At 43.8% G+C, this 21226-nt stretch overlaps 1 protein-coding gene across 2 annotated transcripts in view; it reads right to left on the bottom strand.

Annotated features, from left to right (window-relative positions):
• RTF2 (replication termination factor 2) overlaps window positions 1-21226 on the bottom strand; it is a 75228-nt gene that overhangs the window by 11532 nt on the left and 42470 nt on the right. For both annotated transcript variants that reach the window (XM_054979616.1, XM_054979615.1), the window contains exon 6: window positions 6528-6641. In XM_054979616.1, the coding sequence (XP_054835591.1) occupies window positions 6528-6641 (114 nt within the window). The remainder of the gene's footprint in view (window positions 1-6527; window positions 6642-21226) is intronic.

The following is a 21226-nucleotide window of genomic DNA, read 5'->3' as shown; positions in this document are numbered from 1 at the left end:
TCACCAGCCTAAGGAGCCTTTCTTTAACTGTGCTCCATCCTCCAGTAGAAGAGCCACATCAATTGGAGGAAAGCTTCCCAGAGCAAGGCATTAAACGGAGCTGAGCACAAACAGAGGCTGATCACAACGCAAATATCTGTCCATTTTCGTCCACCAGAGGGCAACAAAGGACTAATGTAAACAAAGACTAACTAGCAAAAGCAATGTCAAAGAGTCCAGTAGCACCTTTAAGACTAACCAATTTTATTGTAGCATAAGCTTTTGAGAATCAAGTTCTCTTCGTCAGATGCCTGATCAAAACTGGGCAGATACAGAAGAGGAGGGGGGAAGAGAGAGAGAGGACAAAAGGGGACATAAATCACAAGGGGACAGCATGCAATTAGCATGGAGGCAATCAAAACATTCCTTTGCTTGGAAATGTAAACATCTCCTTTTGGTGTGCAGTCAGTTTGCCGTATTAGTTTGTAGCAGTGAAAGTATCCAATTCCTATGTAGTATAAGCCTTCGATAACCACAGCTCTCCCTGCCAGCTGCATCTGACAAAGAGAACTGTGGTCCCCGAAAGCCCACACCAGGCGTCACTGGGCTCCCCCAGATCACGCCTCTGTAAAGAGAATCTGTTACCTGTGATAATGTGATAACCATTCATAGTCTCTATTCAGTCCCAGCTTGACAGAGTCAAATTTGCATATGAATTCCAATTCAGCAGCCTCCCGTTGGATTTTGTTTTTGAAAGGTTTCTGTTGAACCACAGCGACCTTTAAGTCTTTGGTGGAATGTCCTGGTAGATTGAAGTGTTCTCCCACTGGTTTTTGGACGTTTCCATTTCTAATGTCAGATTTGTGTCCATTTATTCTTTTGCGTAGAGGTTGGCTGGTTTGTCCAATGTACAGAGCAGAAGGACATTGTTGGCACATGAGGAGAAGGACATTGTTGGCACATGAGGGCATATATCAGATTGGAGGATGAGCAGCTGTAAGAGCCAGAGACAGTGTAGTTGATGCCATTGGGTCCTGTAATTGTATTCCCTGGGTAGATATAGGGGCAGAGCTGGCATCTGGGTCTGTTGCAGGGCCTGGTACCTGTGCTGGTGACTCTGCTGGCCGATTCATGATTGTAAGTGAGAAGTCGTTTAAGATTGGGGGGCTGTCTGTAGGCAAGGAAAGGTCTTCCACCCAGGACTTCTGAGAGAGAGGTATCATTTTCCAGGATGGGTTGTAGCTCACTGATGATACGTTGGATGGGTTTGAGCTGGGAGCTATAGGTGACAACCAGTGGTGTTCTGTTGTTAGTTCCTTTAGGTTTGTCCTGGAGCAGACTGTTTCTGGGTACTAGTCTGGCCCTGTTGATTTGTTTCTTCACTTCATTTGGTGGGTACTGTAGTCTCAAAAATGCTTGTTGTAAATCTCTTAAGTGTGAGTCTCGGTCGAGAGCTTTTTGATTTTGCTACTACAGACTAACACGGCTAACTCCTCTGGATCTATAGCAAAGGCAATGGTCTCTCTCCATTCTTTCGTTACTCCTTGTTTTCAAATCAGGCGGATACCTGAGACTGAGAAGGACAGTATTTACTTAGTGAAAACTGGACATTTCTACCACTTGTCTGAATATATGGCTTCTTCTGTTGTTACATAGCCTTACTTGCATTAGAAAGAACTAGCAGGGAAACAGACAGAAAATGGTCCACGGTTCACATCTTTGCAAGGTTTTGAAGGAGTCAGATGCAAGATGCAGCATCCACACACCTGACACCCAGTCCTTCAAATAATCCACAATTCAGAACTCATTCTTTGGATTTTATATTTCTGACTGTCTTGCAGCCACTTTCTCATCCACTTCCTTATGCAAGTTTTGCAAAACCAAGTAGGGAAACAATGTTGGAAAGAGCTCATAGAAGAAAAAGAAAAAAGAAGAGTGCTGATAGGGAAAGACAAGGAGGTCACAGAATTGAAGGTTTAGCAGTCAGTATTCCAGTGGAGAAGTCCTTCCGTTCAGACCATTTGCCCAGGTTGAACTGATTGGCTTCATACCATGACAATGCAATGCATGGAGCAAGGCTGGGATCCAGGGAGAAAAAGAGAATGCGTGAAAGGCACCTGGCTGCAGAGATGTCTGGTACAGCACCACGGAGGGCTGAGCTAAATAGCCCTCGGTCAGACTGAGCACATCAGCACTTGTACTCTTAAGAGAAGCAGACAAGGCCTGGGATCATGGGCTTGCAGCAGTTACCCAGTTCGTTCTGCACACGTACGAGGAGGCTGGGGCTGCAGACAGGCCATCAGCATCTCTGGCTATTTTATGGAACTGATGCAAACATTCCTTCTGCCCCATACTACTGAACAGCTTGGACCCAGCTTGGATTGCTTTATATTTATGTCTGACCCATCGTGGCTATTAGGAACAGCTGAAACAGGGGGGAGACACATTTTTTGAACCAACGTTGAAAGAAATGCAACATCTACCTGTGAAGACGGAGTGCTGGCAAACAAAGAATGCTGGGTGTCAGGGCTTGTCGCTGCCGCCGCTGGGCAGGGCGCCGGCTGGGCCGGCCCTGACGTCAGAGGGGCACCAGGGATGCTGCAGGACCCTGCTCTGTGGAAGGAGGGGCAGTATACATCACCCTGACTCCCTCTCAGTCCACTCGCTGGCCTGCTCAACCTGGCCTGCTCACCCCCTGCGTCCTCCATCATCTCCTCCTCCCAGAACTCTCCTCCAAGCCTCCATTCTTGCACTACTCTGCTCTCACTCCACGCCATCACTCCTTACTCACACCCACCACCTCAGAGCTCTTCCTAGCCACCTTATATAGGGTCTCCTTTCCCCGCCCTGCCCTCCTTCTAGGCTTGTTCCCTCTCCTGACTTGGCCCAGCTGTGCCTTCCCTCAGGTGTTTCCCTCTTACCACTAATCCCTTCTTGGCTTCCTTGCCTTGCTGGCAGGGTAGGGTTGAATGCGAGCCATCCCCAGCTGAGGTCTCCTTGGCCTTGTTCATGAGGAGCTGCCCTGATAGGCCTTTGAGCTGCTGAGCTTGCCTGGCCTTGCTCGCGAGGAGCTGCCCCAGCCGGCTTCTGTGCTACTGAGCTTCCCTGGCCTTGCTCGCGAGGAATTGCCCTGGCCAGCTTCTGGGCTGCCTGCTCATTGATGCTGGGCGGGGCTACCCATCTCCTCCCCAGAATGCCTGTGGCAGCTCCACCTGGAGGGGCTTGGCTCCTAGCACCTCCTGAGCCAGGCTGCTGTCCTCTAGCCGGGGTGTGGCTCTGGGCTGTAGTGGCTGCTTCTCCTCCTTGGCCGGTAAGGGCTCTGTTTGGGCTGCTGCTGGGTCCCTATTCCCCCTGCCTTGGCCCTTTTCCTCTGTCCTGCTTAGCCCCCTCTCTTCCCCCTGGAGGGTGGGACTGGCTGGTCTCCCCCTGCTCCCTCCAGCCCTCTGAGGCTTTGGCCTTTCGCCCCTTCCCCCTGGAGTGGGCAGGTTCTGGACCTGGTTGTTGGCTGGGGTGGTAGGGCCACTGCCTCCCGGTTGCCTCCCACTGCTCCCTCCTGGCAAGTCTGGGGGCTGGGACTCAGACCCCGGACACTGGGCAGCAGGAGGATAACATGGCCCTGGCCAGAGAGTCGGCTCCATCTGTGGCCTGGGGGTGGCAGCAGAGATGCTTTCTGCTTTTCACAGAGGTGCTGGCACCACAGCAGCACATCTACAGTGCCACCACCGCTAACCAATGGGTTGGGGCTGCTGGCCCTTATTGGATCCAGGGACAGGAGGAACTGTCACTCATGTTACTGGTTCCCCACCCCAGATGCTTTCCCATCTGCAGGAGATTCTTTTGTGCAAAAGTACCCAGCAGGAGAGAAGAGAGTTATTGCCGCCTCCTGAAGCTGCTTGTGGTTAAGAAGAAATCACCAGGCAAACGTTACTTATGACTGTTTAACATCTCATTTCAGCCAGAGTGGGAGAGGAGATCCAGAACAGCCCTGATTCAAGGTTCACAGCAGTCACAAACAAATGAAGTGGTTTCATACAAGCAAGAGGGCAAGGTCAGAACAACCTCTTCCCAGCCATGGCATCACTGGATCAATTGTGTTGCAGACCCCCTGTCTGAAACAGGTATTGGATGAGTAAAAGAAGAAGGCCTCGTGATTGCTTTAGTTTTATATTTGCAAAACAGGCTTTTCTCAGATGGGGTCTTGCTGTACATCCTTGACACAGTTAAGTTTCAGTAGTCAGATGGATGCCTAAACTAAACTCTTTAACAACTTGGTCTGAAGAACTACAAAGTTTGTTATGTTTATTCCATGTGTTATAGCTCAGAAAGGAACTCATGTCATGCCATCTGAAGTAACAAATCAGAGGGTCTGGGGTATGGTTATGAGAGTTTCACGTAACTGAGCCTGTATTAGATAGCCACACCCCCAAAGACCACTAAAACCAGGGCTTTTCTTCAGCTGGAACATGGTGGAACGGAGTTCCGGAACCTCTTGAAAATGGTCACATGGCCGGTGGCCCCGCCCCCTGATCTCCAGACAGAGGGGAGTTTAGATTGCCCTCCGTGCCACCGAGCAGCAATCTAAACTCCCTTCTGTCCGGAGATCAGGGGGCGGGGCCACCAGCCATGTGACCATTTTCTTCGAGGGCAACCCATTGAGTTCCACCACCTCTTTTCCCAGGAAAAAAGCCCTGACTAAAACTCTCTGACTTGGATTTTATTTATTTATTTATAGTCTGCCTTTCGACAAGTCAGGTTGCATGAGACTATAATCTTTCTGAAAACACTTCGGTGAGATTCTTAAAACTGTATTTTTTAGAATGAAGGTAAAATAGGATAAGGGATGATCGCTTATCTGCTTCTGATATCTTTGACATATGAAACTTGTTTTGTAGCTTTGTGATCCTTGTATATTTGATCATTTCTAGACTGATTTTAAATAAAAGTCTTAAAAGACAATGTTGAGAAATTATTGGTTGGGAGTGGGACACATGGTTTTACTTAATGCTTGGAAAATAAACTTCTGACTTCTCTTCAGTCAGAGAGCTGTTAGCCTCTAAGAAAGGGGCTGAGAAAGAGAACGGCCTTTTCAATACAGCCACGTGGTTTAGCAGTTAGCGCACTGTTTTGGACGTGTCTATTTTAAAAGGCATGCTCCCCCCACAGAAGAGATAATATGCCGCAACAACTGGGCCTGATGAAGCATTCTCAACTAAGAAGAAGAGGAAGTGCCTGGCAGGATCAGACTAAGAGCAATACTCTCTGGAGGACTTAAAGCAACAAACAAGCCTAGGAAATATTCTGGAAACCGGCCACTGGTCCATTTTGGAACTATGCTGTGCTCATCCTCTATCTTCCCCTCCCCCCAAACTTTGGTAGTAATACTGGCCTAACTCACAGGGCTGCTGTACAGATGACTGCGATAACATGTACACCTCAGGTACACTACATACAAATGCAATTAATGCTATTCTTAATCTTTGGCAAAGAGCATCTTCAGATCTATAATACAGCTTTTGAATTGGTTGCATCCACTTTGGGATGTTGTAGTACAAACAGGCAAGAATCTTGAGGAGGCCTGGGAATGGTGTTGTCAGGTGGCCGTTGTTCTGGCCCTTGGAATGTATTCACGAATTGCCTTGGGCTGATTCAGCTTACTGCATACAACTATAAGCAGGGCTATCTTTTGTTAGCCTCCTAATTTTGGGGGGGAGGGGGGTAATCAGGCGCTGCTGATCATTAGGCCTGGCAAGTATGACTCAGCAGGATGAGTCAGTATAAAAGGTGGGGGAAGAAGGCTCAGAGAGTTTAAAACAAACCTTGTAGGCAATATCTCACCTTGACCTGGAAGGTCCAGGTAGCCCAATCTCATCAAATCTTGGAAGCTAAGTAGGGTCGGCCCTGGCCAGTATTTGGATGGGAGACCGCCAAGGAAGGCCAGGCTTGCTACACAGAGGCAGATAATGACAAACCACCTCTGAACGTCTCTTGCCTTGAAAATCTTACAGGGTCGCCATGAGTGGGCTGCAACTTGATGGCACACAACCTTCTGTGATTTTATTTTCTCAGATTTCTAAAAACAATTCCCTGCCTCTGGCAGAACAGATGAATAGCCCAGCTGGGGAGAAGGAGGGAGAAGGGGTCTGCTTTACCAGGCTCCATGGGGGAGGGGGCTCCCAAGCCTAAAAAGCTCATTAGCATAATATGGTCTTTTAAAATCATTTCAGGTGTGTGCGCGTGCGCGTGCGAGTGCGAGCGTATGCGTGTTCACGTTCCTCAGGCCATTAATGCTTCTGCCTTATTGACTGAACAAGATCACCATTTTGAGCCTTGGGAGAGAAGCAGCTGCTGAGATTCTTTAGTTGGGTTTAAGAGCAACTAACTCCAGGCATTTCTTTATTTAAAGCTTTCCCAACAACTATTCAAAGTGCCTTACACTAAATTAACAAAAAAAAGCTATATACCTGGGTGGAATAGAGAATGGATGCATGTGTGACAAAGTACCTTGAATCAAATCCTGACAGCATGTGTAGATGCCTGAGACAACGTACCTTTCCCAATTTGCTCTTAAGCCTTCTGTCTTCCATTCTTGTCTTCAGCACTTGTACATCTTCTTTGGTTCCATTAAGTACAATCACATCATCGTCTTGAAAAGGAACAGCACACTTTAATGAGAAAAGAAGAAATGTAAACAAGACATCAAGACATCTTTGTATGAACTCAGACAATTATAAAATTTACACTTTAAAAAAAGGACATCAAAAGAATGAATAAATAAATCCTAAATATCTGGCCTGATGAGGACTAAATATGCTCCAAAAAAGAAGGAATGTTGAGAGCTGCTAAGGATTAGTTAAAGGATAAAATGATGGGAGGAGAAATTAGCCTGGTCAAGCCCTTGAAAGTTTACAGAATCCTTGCAGAGGAAATCGGGGTGTATGTGTCCAAACTGACCCTTCTCCATGATTTCTCACAAATCCCCAACTTGCCTCCAGTTATTCCAATAAGCCACAACTTGTTATTTTGTTAAGAAAACTACTCCTTTTTTCATCCGTTGGCATGGGCCCCAACACATGTTGGCTCAACCCTTGTTGAGCCAATGGGGTGAGTGGCTAGAGTGACGGACTAGGATCCAGGCGACCCAGGTTCAATTCCCAGCTCTGCCATGGAAGTCACTCGGTGACTCTCAGCCTAACTGACCTCACAGGATTTGTTGTGAGAGAAAAAAAAAGAATAATGTAAGTCACTTTGGGTCCCCACTGGGGAGAAACGTGGGGTATAAATGAAGTTAAATAAAATGCAAATAAATCCGAACACAGCAGCATTGAAGTCATATTGAAAAGAATGAAACATGGGTGAGTCACAACTGATTTTTTCTGATTTTAGTCAGTATATTAAGTGCCACAGAACTTTTTGGGAAGGCCGGAATTAATGTTCAAAGCATCAAAACAGAAAAGTACGCATCTTAAATAAATGCACATTTAAGTTCATTAAAGAAACTCACTCCTGACTTATTTTTTATCTCTTTATAGAAAGAAGCAATATATTTTCATAGTTTCTAAAACAATTCTCAGCATAAGAGGAAAAGAAAGCCAAGTACCAGCCTCATCACCTTTAAAGTAAGTGTTAAGACAAGCTGTCCTAAGAAGAGGGTTTGCCCCTTTAAACTGAGAAACCTTCCCCGCAATATTTTTTACACGTTGACAAACCACATCCTGCCCTATGACTATGCAGTCAAGCGACATCTGGCTCAGGGCTCTAACGAACATTTCTTTACAACGTATGAAACAGCCACACAGGAAGCATTACCCATTGTTAGAATTTCAGCTTTCATTTTTTACACGGACTAGAAAGTGCATGGAAAACTCAGAACCTGCCACTTATATACTGACTTCATTTATTCTCTGCCTTTCTTGCAGAGACTCTAGGTGTATTACAAAAAAACAAAAACAAATATATGTAATTTTCGGACATCTGTATAATATATATGCACTGCAGATTTTTCTTCTTTGCTCAGGTGACAGGGGTTTTAAAAAAAATGCACGCATGAGATGATAGGCTGATGGACTAAGGGGGAAAGGGTGATCCAGGTGAAAGGAGCATAGAGAAGGTGTGGGAAATATGAGAGAGAAGTGAAGAAAAGGATAGACAGCAAATATACACGTTGAAAACAACTGAGTGGCCCACACCATCCTACTCATGGCTAACACTGGGAATCAGAGAACACCCTTTCTACAGCGTTGCAGGTAGCCACACTGGTCAAACGCTAAAGCATGGTGATACCTTTTATTAGGACCAACCAAAGTAGCTCAAAACAGTAGGCAAGCTTTTAAGTTCTGCAGAACTCTTCATCACGCTGGCTGTTAAAAAAAAAACTAAAACAAAAGGAGGGGGATTTGTCTCAGGCCATGATCAAGCAGCTCTGTATTTCCCATGGGATGCTTACAAGGGAGAGTCTTAAAAGGAAAAGGGAAATTGAACAAGGGCCAAGACTGCTACAAGCCCACCTGTGCATTTGCCAGTGTGGTGAAAGTATCAGACTAGGATTTAGGAGTCTTGGGTTCAGATCCGCACTCTGCCACAGAAACTTGCTGGGTGACCCTGGGCCAGTCACACTTTCTCAGCCTAAACTACCTTGCATGGTTGTTGTTAGGATAAAACGGTGGAGAGGAGAAAGATGTAAGCAGCTATGGGTCCCCACTGAGAAGAAAGACAGGGTATAAATGAAGTCAAAAATTAAGTCTCTCTCAAGATCAGGGCATCTTCAATCCATTTTTGTGAGACAGCTGGGGCCCCCTCTGATGTCACCCACAGCAAGTAGAGTCATGAGAGAAACAAGAAGGGAAGGCAAGGGAAGATTTAAAAAACCGGCTCCTCACTCCTGTAATGAAATCTTTATTCCTCACCTATTTTAGAGATTACTCTATGATCAACCACATGAAACTTTACTGCTTTATTAACAAGCCTTTGTACAGCACAGTATATTTGGAAACCTAGCTTTTCAAACTCCCAGCAATCCAGTCTGAAGTCTTAGCGATAACTAATTTTACTGAAAGCACTTTTTAAGATGCAAGATACAGAAAGGAGAATGCAATAATTCAGCCAACAAAAACAGTGACTAAAAATGACAACAAAAGTATCAACTAACGTTTTATAATCTCTTTATCAGACAGTCTTTGTACCAATCAATATCCAGGAAGTGATCAATTCCCAGCGCACAAAAGCCTTATCAAAGGTTGCTCCTGAGAGCTAACAGGACTCTGATCAAAAAGAGCAAATTAGATTTATTTTAAAAGGATTTTTAGAAAGAAACAAAGGAAGAAGTCGTATTATTAAAATTCAGAAGTCTGAGGTTTTTTAAAAAATTCATATATCTAGATCAGAGCCAGTCAAGCTAAAACCAAGTGTTTATGACTGATAAGCACAATAAACCAGTTAATTCATTTACTCCCAAAGCTCAAGATAAGTTATCAAGGCTACTTTAACCTTATCTATCCTTGCTAATGAGGTCATAAAAACATAACGAAGGGAAAACCTTGAGTTCAGCCAGAAGCTGTATTCCTCTTACTTATTTTACAACATTTATACCCCGCCTTTCTGCTCTTATAAAGGCCACAAAGATGGCTAACAAATTAAAACGTAAATAATAAAATTACGTCTTAAAAACCCTTAAAACCAAATAAAACACATCATTACAACAATTAAAGCCAGAACTAAAATGCAGCCAAAGAACATTAAAAATTGAAAATTTGGGGAAAGGAGGAAGAATCACTGAAGGAATGCCAAATGCAACATAAAGTCTTCACCTACTGATGGAAGATGGCTACAGAAAGGGACAGACAAATTACTTTGGGGAGGAAGTCCCAGCGTTTTAGTGCCACAACAGAGAAGACTCCCTTGAGGTTGCCCCTCCTAACCTCAGAAGGTGGAAACTGCCAAATCATGGCCTCAGAATATGACAATAGTGGTTGGGTTGATTAATAATACTGTATCTAAAATCAATAAACAGAACATAATACAAGCTATATTAGGATTAATATGCATTATACTGATTACACAGCAAAATCATGTAACACCTCTACCTCCAAAGCTAATTATGTACGTTCTCCTTGTTCTTGGGCTAACTGGGTATGTCTTCATATTAAATTTTCATATCAGTGCAGCGTCACAAATATTCCTTTTTTGGACATGATGGTTTATAAATTACATTCCACTCTGTATGTTAAAAGTATTCAAAACCAGCTGATAAAAACTCTGTTTTACATGATAATAGTTGTCATCCCAGATGTCTTAAGGAGAACCTTCCTTATGGACAATTCTTATGTTTTAAATTTTAAACTGTATCCTTCAAAGTTCTTATGATGGTTTAGGTGAGAGAGAGGGTTTCCAGTGAGGATAAGATCTTTTAGACAAAAAGCAGATAATGTCCAGAAATTTGCTCTTTTTATTAATAAACTGTCTGCATCTTTTGAATGTATTTTTTGGTCTATGGAATATCATGATTTAGCTTATAAAATTAAGAGGATTATCTATAAGCACTAGTATCTTGTATAGGATGTTCCTGGATGCTATAATTATCCTTTTATAGTGTTTTGCAAGATGTTCTAATTTAATGGATAAATTACTGCACTCAGAAATTCCTAGTCCATTTCTTTGAGAAGCCACACAATGACTGAGAGTGTCGGCTTGTGAGGATGTGCCCAGCCAGGCACCATGGATCGGGGGCGGGAGGAAGCTCTTGAATCTGCATTAGGATTTTTAAAGAAACTTTGGTACTTGTTTCTCATCTGTGCTGTCTTCATCCAAGCCTTTTCCCGTCAGTCCATTCTCGGTACTGGGGGTCTCTCCTACAGCCCTTTTGGGATTGATTCATTTCCTTGTTTACCCTGAGCATCCAAAGAAAAGGGAGAGAGAGCCTGAGTTACATTTTGCATAATTTATGCTCCTGTCAGGTAACTAAGGACTCATTATCATGCTGGCAGCGTTCTCTGCATTAACCCTTTTGCTGTTGGAGCTGGGGCAGCCATTTCCCACACCTTTTCCAGCACTTTCATCTAACAGAAATAGAAGGGATAGCCAACAAGAGCTCCAGAGCATGCTGCCCTGGTAAAGCTCTTGGAATCGGCCTCTCTCTTCCCTCTTCCATTAAGGCATGTCTTATCTTCACATGCCTGTGATGCAAGGGGAGCAGCAAGAGCCCACCTGCTTTCTGAAGTGACACATACCTAGAAAGGGCTGTAAAATAAATAAATAAATAAATAAATAAATAAATAAATAAATAAATAAATAAATAAATAAATAAATAAATAACAACAACAACAACTGTGCTTATGTACCGCTCTTCTAGTGCCTCGCAATGAACAAGTCAGTGTTATTATCCCCATAATACAGCTGGGGAGCTGGAGCAGAGAGGAGTGGCTTATCCAAGGGCACCTACTGAGCTCATGGCCATAGTGGGATTCGAACCAGTAGAGTGCTGATTCGCAGCTGAACCACTTCACCACTGTGCTACAGCAGCTCTCTGTAACAGTTGGGTTTCCTGTAAGCCCACCTGTAGAACTATCCTGGTGCCTTAAGGGCTTCCCAATCCTTTCAGCTATACATATTCCCGATTCAGAAGAATTCTTTTGATGCCAACTGTGTCCACAGGATCACTTCAGGCTTGTTCATATGGAAGCTCTCAAATCAAACGTGTTTTTGTAGAACTGATCATTCATGTTATGGCTTCAGTTATGGTCCAGAAGCATGAGCCAACAGGAACATATTTTCCACAACTGTATCAAAGGGAATCATCCCCAAAGCATTCCCATAAAGCAGATAGAGATATAGGTAGAGAGTTATCTCCCGCCCCCATCAAAGACGGGCCAAAAGGAGTATCAAAAATTCATGCCCACTCCTGGGCATTTTTATTCACTGCCCTAATGTTACAGAAAGGCTTGCTGGAGACGGTGAAGAGGGTTGCCATCTGTATCAGCTTTTAAAAATACATGTAAGGCTGTGCTTTTTCAAAGGGCCTTCTGCTGCTGAATGTCTTATTCTCCCCATTATTCATCCACTATGCTTATATACTGCTTTTCTCCCCAGAAGAGACCTAAAGAGGCTTACATCACTCTCCTCCTCCGCTGTATCCTTACAATAACCCTGTGAGATGGGTTAGGCTGAAAGTGTATGATTGGCCCATGGTCACTCAGAAAGCTTCTATGGCACAGTAGGAAACTGAACTTGTCTTACTCAGATCCTAGTCTGTCACTCTAGCCACTGCACCATACTGCTTCTTTCAACGTGGCTGAATTGTTGGTTCATTGTTGGTTCGTCTCATTGAAGGTTTTAATATTGAACTGTCTTATGCTTGTCTACCTATTGATTTGTGAGCTACTTAGATTGTTTTTCGGGAAGGGCAGAAAATAAATTTTGAAACATATGTTAAATACATACATAAATCTTGTTTTAAAATTTTTGAAAAGTAACATTCGCTTCTTATCTTGCAACAGCCTTTTGCCAAGAATGGCTAACTTTGCATTCTATTCTCCTATGCCTAGCTCTTGTCCTGCCAATATATACATGAATTACAGATGAAAGCAACACTATCTCGGGATGACATAGCGCCAGAGATACCTGGGACAGCAGACAGCAGCTCGTGAGAAAATTCGAGAGAGCATCACTTAATGGCTCTGGTATTCAGGTTTATAGTTTAATTTTGCAGTTTCCTTCCTTCTGCAGTCTCAGTAGCCATTACTTTCCACTTCACTGGATCAATGTAACAAGATGTTACAAGAGACCCTGGAGGCATAAAGGGGCTGAAAGTACATTTAAGCAATTTGCATGTTTCCACTATCAACTTCAGCTTTTAGGCAAGAGTGCTTTTTGCATGGCTGCTGAGTGAAGATCTATCCCTAGCCTGGTGTTGCATGGCTTTCAGTCCACACTTTGGAGCAAAAAAGGTCCCCTCTTCCCTGATGTGGTTTTCTCACTCTTCAAAGTAAATGTGCAAGATATGGAGTCAGAGATTTACAGACGCCTGAAGTGTAAGATGGTATTTTGGTGGCAGGCCTGCTCTACTTGAGAGAGAGGTTGCTAACGTGCATGCCTTGAGGGCTGGAGCCATGTCTTTCTGGTGGACGGATGCAGCAGGTGGCCAAGGGGAAGGACAGAAGGACATTTGACGACACAGGGGGCTACCTGAAAAATAACTATTACAGGTAAGCAGCCTGGCTGTTCATAATCTCTGTGCAGGCACACTAACGAGGGAAAAGAAAAGCTGACCCACCTGAAGTTTGGAGCTGCTGAGACAGGAGAACATGAAGTTGAGCACTGGCCTGATTAAGGCAGTATGGATTCTAGCCAGACACCATAATGCTTCATGAAAACAGATGCCTGAGTTGTTGCTCTACACGAGTCTGGAAGTGCAACGACTCTACTGAACATTTTAGATGCAGCAACTGCCGTTACAGAGTCAACTCAGTGACTGGCCGCAGATGACACACCAGCTCGTAACAGCGATTAGTATTCAATGGTTCAAGAACTATGGGGGCACCCAGTCACCCCTCAGCACCCAGTCATAACAAAGGAGTTCTAATTCCGCACAGAAGGGAGTGGTCCAGTTTCTACAGGAAAGCCCAAACGTGGAGTGGCAGCAGGTGGATTGTATGGGGAAATTAAGAAATTGGAAACCCTTGCGTTAGCAAGTGAATAGGAGAGGAAAGAACAACATGGCAATGCAGAGAGAAATCACTGTGCAAGAACAGAATTCACAGAACACCATGAAGCTGAGCTTCTTGCCCTCTTTATCCATTAGGGCAGAGTGCAGCTTTTGCTTATGAAATGATGGGATTAGGGGCGAGATGAGAAAACAGGAATGACCAGTTCTCTTGATGAATTCTATACATGTTGCCCAGTCTTCTTGATGGAAGTTGTGTGACAAGCTTCCATACAAGCTCTTGGCCATCTAAAGAAAAGCTAAAAGGGTATCTGAATCCAGAGACTGAAAATCTGGATTCATAGGAGGTGCCAGTTCAATATTCAGAAACAATGAGAGGTGCACCTAGAGTACAGCCTGGTGTTTGGTTTCTGGTTACTCACTAAGAGATCTGGGAAAGCATTTGAAGCTCTCTCTGAAGATCTGGAGGCAGGTGCTGCGTCAGTCATAGAATTAACGGAGCAGGAAGACACTTTGGGCCCTCAAAGCAGGCACATTAGCACCCATTCCCTTGTTTGGGGCAGGGCCACCCTCAAGAGGCTCTTAGCTTAGCTCTAGATGGCTCTGAACATCACTCTGTTTGGGCCTGCAGTGGAAACCCCAAAGACCTTCAAACTTTTCCCACAATGGCAGATCAGGAATTGTGTACATACGATACTAACAAATTTGCAGGATGCTGAAGGGAGGAAGGCGAGAAAGTCAAAAGTGCAATGAAGCAGCTACATGACACGTTTATGTAAGATTTAAGCTAGTTCCAGCTTTGATCCCTCTCTTACACAATGGACAGTGAGACCTGACTCCGTTGAAAAATGTCATTTAATTCTCATTTGAAATTTCCCTTTGATTTCCATTTTACACATGCAAATCACCACTCCATGTTGCAGTCATGCATCTCCGAATTCGTTGTCAGGGTTTCTCTGATGGAGCCCTGGCAATCAGTACAACTCCTTTAGGGAAGCTGCGTCAATTTTAAGGAGCTGGTTTAGGTTTTCCGTGCAGGTTCAGCACTAGGGAACAAGGTCAGACAGATTCCAAGGGAGATCCTGGGAGATGAGGGGGCATGGATGGATAGAAACTTGTCCAACCTTGGGGGAACATTGTTTCCCTAACCTCTGCTGTGATGACCAGGTGGACAGGGTGTATTCATTTTGACTTAGAACCATTTGCAAATTCCAGGACAGCCTGCAAAAATCCTAAGAATCCCAGATTTAACTTATCTGTGCCAAACAAGATTTGAGGTTAGCTCCAAGGCATGGAAGCAAGTCCCATCTCTCCTTTTTCTCCCACAGAACAGACAAAATTCCCACATAGCCCATTCTGCATGTTAGCAGAAGCCAGGAAGTACAGTGCAATATAATGCATCTCGACGGTTAATAGGTTACAGCGATATCTACTCATTCCTGTTGTGCATCACACCCAGTGGTAAGTTGCACAGATCAAGCATGGGGGCTGTAGACAGATCAGATGCATTTGATGAAAACATGCAATCCTACAGGATGCATGCCCTAAACCTACCAGTAAGATTCTCCAAACTTTTTCAAAGTCCTTGAAACTAGACTTAAAAAAGAAAAGATGCTCAAAGCAGAGAGGGTTTTTACAGTCGCTTGTTTTTAATAAAGCTGATAAACTTGATAGGTTATTAGTTCAGCTGCTGAAGACTAATCCTCAGAGTACCCGGAGAAAAACAACAGTATGCAGTTACAAAGAAGAACATTGAAAAAATGTTCTCAGGAAACTTCTCAGAAAGTCCCCATACTTGATTATGTTGTGCATATTTTCCCTTTTCTTGAGGAGTAGACAAACATCCAGGCAAACATCAAGAGATTTGGTGGGAGAAAAGAAGACTGAAGAGAGAAGACTCCTTTGTGACCAACTGAGCATTTACAGATGTACAGGTAGAGCTGCAGACAAGGGGATATAGACCAGACTTGATCAACAAAACAGCCGAGTCCAGTTCACTGCCAACGTCTCTCCCCCCACCCCAATCCAAATAATCTCTTTTCACAAGACATACAAAACCTTTCCGCTGCCTCAGACTGGGCAAACCAGTTTCAAGGTCTTGCCACCCCGCAGGCAGGTGTTACTCAACGTAAGCGACAAAGAGCAGCAAAATTGTCATTATGCCTTCCAAGGGAGAACTACCTTTATACGTAGCCCACGATACGATACGGCTGTATTGGAAGGTGGTTGAATAACTTTCCAATTCCTGAAATCAATCAGGAATATAAGGATTTACTTGACACTCTCCAAAGCAAGGGCTCCATTCAAAGAGAAACGGCACTTCAATGACTAAACTGTGTATTTGTTCTATGAATTGACGGAACTTAAGTCTGCCTAATTTTTTTCCTTAGTTGTACTTAGAAACTTATATCAGCAATCAGAAATAAATTGCACTCAGCTTTAAAGCTACCAGGCCCTTTGTCCAAACAACTTTAGATCAGATTCCTAAAGGATATATAAGAGCAAAGGAGAGATACAAAATGTACAATAAGGGAGGAAATTAATATAATGGGGGGAAACGGCTGGAGCTACTGTTTCAATATGCATTAAAAGTGTGGTGCATTTATAACTGTTCTCTATCATGCCTCAGTCCACATCTATTTAGCTGTTTTACTTTAGATTTCTGTACTCTACTTTCTAGATTCATTAAAAAGGGTGAATTGGCCAAGTTGTACTTAATACTCTAACACCAGTAAATGTACAAGAAAATTTTAATATCTATTAATGGTACTTCGCGCAATACATTGGTTTATAACTTTTGATCTGGTCACAGTGCTGGCGGTATGGGGATTCAAAGCCTGATTGCGTACATGTTTCTGGATATGCAATAAGATCGAAACATTTTGGAACAAAATTCTAAATTACATGGAACAAATAACAGGGTATACAATTCCAGCAGAACCACGAGGACCTTATATTATTTGAAAGGAAAAGAGAAATTATACTTGAGAGTAGCTAAAATGGTCATTGGCCTCTACAGAGGAGAAAAATAAATATTATTCCTCCCATTTTGAAACAGCTTTACAAGATTTGTGATATAGCAATAACGTCAAAGACAATTTACTTTACCCAAGCAAGGAAACAGCAGATTGGCAAGGATCAGTTTATGTACTTGGTAGCTTTTTGCAACAAGCAATTTCAGAATAGTATCAGATTATGTGCTCTGTTTCCTATGATTTCATCCATGAGAGGTATAATAAGATTCAGGGTTTCATAATCAATTTATAACTAATCAAATAATACCAGTAGCGTAGTCATATGGTTATATACATGCATGTACGTTGTGTTTTATAAATCATATGCAACTTGAGTGGTCTGTTCTCTAATTTGGAGATGGTACTATGTCATGGAATTAACAGGGTGACCTTAAATTTTTTACTAATTTTGTTATGTGGGATATAATCTAATGTTATTCATTAATGTACATTTATTAACTCTGTGATTATGTCAGACAGCTCCATTTCTTCTTCCTTATTAATTAAAAAAGGGTGGCTGAAAAGACCATTCTTACAAACAGTTAAATAGTAAGCTTCATTATATGAAAACTACCACCTCATTCCACAATTATTGGGGGAAATGTACTTCTTTTATCCCCTGCTGTGTGAGACAGCCATCACTGTGGTTCTTCAGAACCTCTTATCTTACTGATTTGATTTGTTTATTACATGTAGCCTGTTCTCCCCATGGACGGGCTCAGAGCAGGTAACATCAAGATTACATTTACATTAAAACGTTAACATTAAAACCATAATAAATAACAGTTCAGTCATAAAAACAATTCTGGATGGCAGCCCATTTTTTCCCCAGCCCCAGTAAAACATTTCCATGGGGTAGGAGGTGAAGAACAGCAGAGGTCCCACCGATAGAAAACCGGGATGGGGGGTTCTAACAGGAAACCGGCAGGAAAAACACCCATAGCTCAGCCTCAACCATATGCTGTGGAAGATAAGGGTATATATCGCAGGGGAAGTTGTTGGGCAGATTGTTAAGGGAGCAAGTGGTCCTTTATCCTGGGTTCTAGACCATTTAAAGCTTTAAAAGTGATAACAAGCATTTTGAATTGTGCACGAAGAAAACAGAAAGCTAACACTGTTCTTTTAAGACTGGAGAGAGAAACACTCCTGACCATTAACGCCCATCAGCAATCTTGCCTTTTTATAGGCAAAGGAAGCACAGTTATTAATTCTGATATGCAGAGGATGGTGGCAGTAGCTCTCTGATCTCTGACTGGCCTGTCCTAAAAGCATGAAGATCTTAGTTTCTCCTCTTCTAGTTTCTTCTGTGTAGCCTGCCACGGAACACAGATTCCCATTCACGTAGGCTGGACACTTTGCAAACAGAAGATGCATTTACAAGGTTCAGTGCCTTCTGGTCAGTGTGTGTAACTTACAAATTGGTAGAGAAGACTGCAGATACTGTTGACCATTTCCAGCATTAGCCATCAGAAATGTTCTCTCACAGATCTACATTATTTCTGTGGTCAGTGGCGGCAGCAGAAAAAAAGTCTAAGCTTAGCTGGGATGATGAGCAAGGGCTGTTAGGCGCCCCATAAAGATTCTCCCTCTCCTCCTCCTCCCACCCAGACCCAACCCAAACATCATATGGAAACAGAAGCACAGGAATTGCTGCTAGCATGAATCGGTTCTCTTTATATGACCCACATACCCTTTCCTCATTGCATTCCTTCCCACTTTTATGCTACTTTTCTCACCCAGGAACATACCCTATTTCATCCTCAGTCTAGTAGCCAAAGTAGTAGAAAGCGAGTGGCCAAAGGCCACATTTGCCTAGAAAGCGAGTGGCCAAAGGCCACATTTGCCCTTGCCTTTCCTGCAATAAAAGGGTAGGTTAGTTTATAGCCACAAACTTGTGGCACCCAGAACAGTGGTCCCTAGTCGATCTCCCACCCTCCAAAGCAGCTATGAGAGAGATAATGGCAGCAAAGAAGTTTAGATGTGAATAAACTAACAGGTTACGATCAGTAGACTATTAAAAAGGCATTATGTTTCAAAGTTCTCTCTCGGACACAAACACACAGACAAATCTATGCTACTGTCCAGACAAAATGTAGCTTAAATTCTTCTTCATTTTCTTCATTTAGGAAGTGCCTAAAAAAGAAGGGGGATAGCAAACACCTTTTTCAATGCTATAAACTCTCTTATCGCTTTGTCATAAGTCTCATGACTTTCAGAGTTTCTGCTTGGGCTACTTCCCCAATAGTGAACTTGAGCCATCTGTAACTACCTTGTGAGGAACTCCGTTATTCTAATGACAGCACAAAAAAGGCCAAATGTTCTAAAATGGGTAAGGCGCAGCAGCATTGAGCAGCCTCACTAAAGTTAAAACGCTGCATATTCCAATCCGCTCTCCCTCTCCCCCACACTACGAGTGCGTTGGAGTAAGCAATTCTCTTGCAGATGTTGCCTTTTAGCTATGAATGTCTAGGTCTGCAAACCTCAAGCGTTTCATGGATGTCAGTGTTTTAATGAGGACAGGAAGATATAATGCATTACAGGGGATCTGTGATCTCTTAGTGAATTCATCTGGCTCTAAATTTAGCCACACAATAGTATAGTTTCCTGACAAAATGGTTTAGTTTCCTGGGCAAAGTCCTTATCACCTCACGTGTTGGCCCAGTTTGGTGTAGTGGTTAAGAGCAGCAGGACTCTAATCTGGAGAACCAGGTTTGATTCCCCACTCCTCCACTGGAAGCCAGCTGGGTGACCTTAGGTCACTCACAGCTCTTTGGAGCCCTCTCAGCCCCATCCACCTCACAGGGTGATTGTCATGAGGATAACAACATACTTTGTAAACCGCTCTGATTGAGTGTTGTCCTGAAGGGCGGTATATAAATCAAATGTTATTATGCTGTCTAATGTTAGTCCTAGAATTGATTATGTTTTGCTTCAGTATCTCTACTATATCTTGGATCCTTGCTAACACTATGTCTTTAAACTTGTATATGTTTACCTTATGGTATTGTATTGAAATGTACTTACTTGATACTGATTGTATTAACCTCATACTGTGCAATCCGCCTTGAGTCTCAGTGAGAAAGGCAGACTTAAAAATGACGCAAATAAAATAAATAAATAAATAATTATGGCCCTATGCTTACTCCCTCCTACCTCAAGCATTTCATTAAAGACCTGTTTCCTTGCAGAGAACAGATAGCCACAATTTTTAAAAAATCAACAAGATTTGCTTCCAAACAGGAGAAGAGCAGCTTGCTCTCTAAAGTGACAAGCTGGAGTCTTCTTTCTCCTGAGTAGATACAATAGCAGGGAAAGATGCCAGCCCTTCATCAATAGTGATCCCTCTACCCCCCAAAAAGGAATAGCTGCAGATTTGCTAGGAACGGAAGCATTCTGTTGCATACCCAAGCAGAATAGAGCCCCTCCTTGCTACTCAGGCGTTAATATCATTCGGATACAATTACTTCACAGAAATTTCTCTGTTCTCGGAACTGTACATCCACAAAGCGAGAGAAGCAGCAACAAAGGCAGTTGCTCGGCTAAAGAGGGACTAATGTGACTTTTTCTCTGCCTGGGCCGGGGGGGGGGGGATATTGGCTGGTGCAGACACAGCATTAGGGCTGACTCTCCCATGAATAATCATTTGTTAATATGTAGATGACAGGCAGCTCTACAGTTCATTACTTAAGCCTCCAGAACCATCTGTACTGGCTCTGAATCAGTCTTTTGAGGACACAGTTAAGGCAGAAGCAGCTGAAGTCAAATCCTGGCAGGACAAAAGGTCGGGAAGGCATGGATTCACAATGGTGGATGGAATGGAGATGGCATTTGTATGTAAGTGTGGATTCGGTTTCGTTTTCTCAGCCATGCCGGACGCTCCTCTCGGCTGGTCCGGGAGGAAACGACCGGGCACCCTGACCGGGCGGCTGATCTGCAAGGATTAGCCCCCAGGACTCCCAGGGAGGGAGCCAGGGTCCGGGACGCGGCAGGAAGAACTCCCCGAAACCAATGCGGGGGGGGAATTGCCCGTTTGTCCCTATGGAGGCCGGCAGATGTGCGCGGCGCCTCGAGTGCCGCCGGGCAACGAGAAACGGCAAGTAAAAGAAACAGGCGGAAGCCTGTAAACAAGCGAATCCCTTCTGTTCTATAAGCGTTTGTGAAGGAGAGGTTGATCTGAAGAAGACTCGCTCTTCCCCTTCGTTGAGTTCCAGAATTTTGTCGGCGCCCCCCCCCCCCCAAATGGCAGCAAAGAAGCAAAGTCCCGCTCTCGGTAAGTCAATCTCGGCTACCTTGAAGGGGGAGTCGCTCGAAGAGTTGGTGCGCAGGGCGGTGGTGGAAGCCATAAAACCCTTTGTTGACAAGCTGAACGAAACTGATCAAAGGGTGGGCTTAATTGAAAGCGAGGTGAAAACCATTAAGGCAGCAGCGGGGGGGGGGCAGAAAAGTCTGCTCTGGAAAGTGCGTCACTTGTGAAGGCTACAAAAAAGGAGTTGAAGTTGGTGGAGAACCAGCTGATCGGGCTACAGGTGGAACGAACGCAGACAATTTTGCGTCTCCAAAACGTGAAAGAGGAGGAAAA

Source organism: Eublepharis macularius, chromosome 5 (assembly GCF_028583425.1).
Source record: "Eublepharis macularius isolate TG4126 chromosome 5, MPM_Emac_v1.0, whole genome shotgun sequence".
NCBI lineage: Eukaryota > Metazoa > Chordata > Lepidosauria > Squamata > Eublepharidae > Eublepharis > Eublepharis macularius.
Note: the sequence above shows the minus strand (reverse complement) of the source record. Positions and strands in the feature narration are given on the sequence as shown.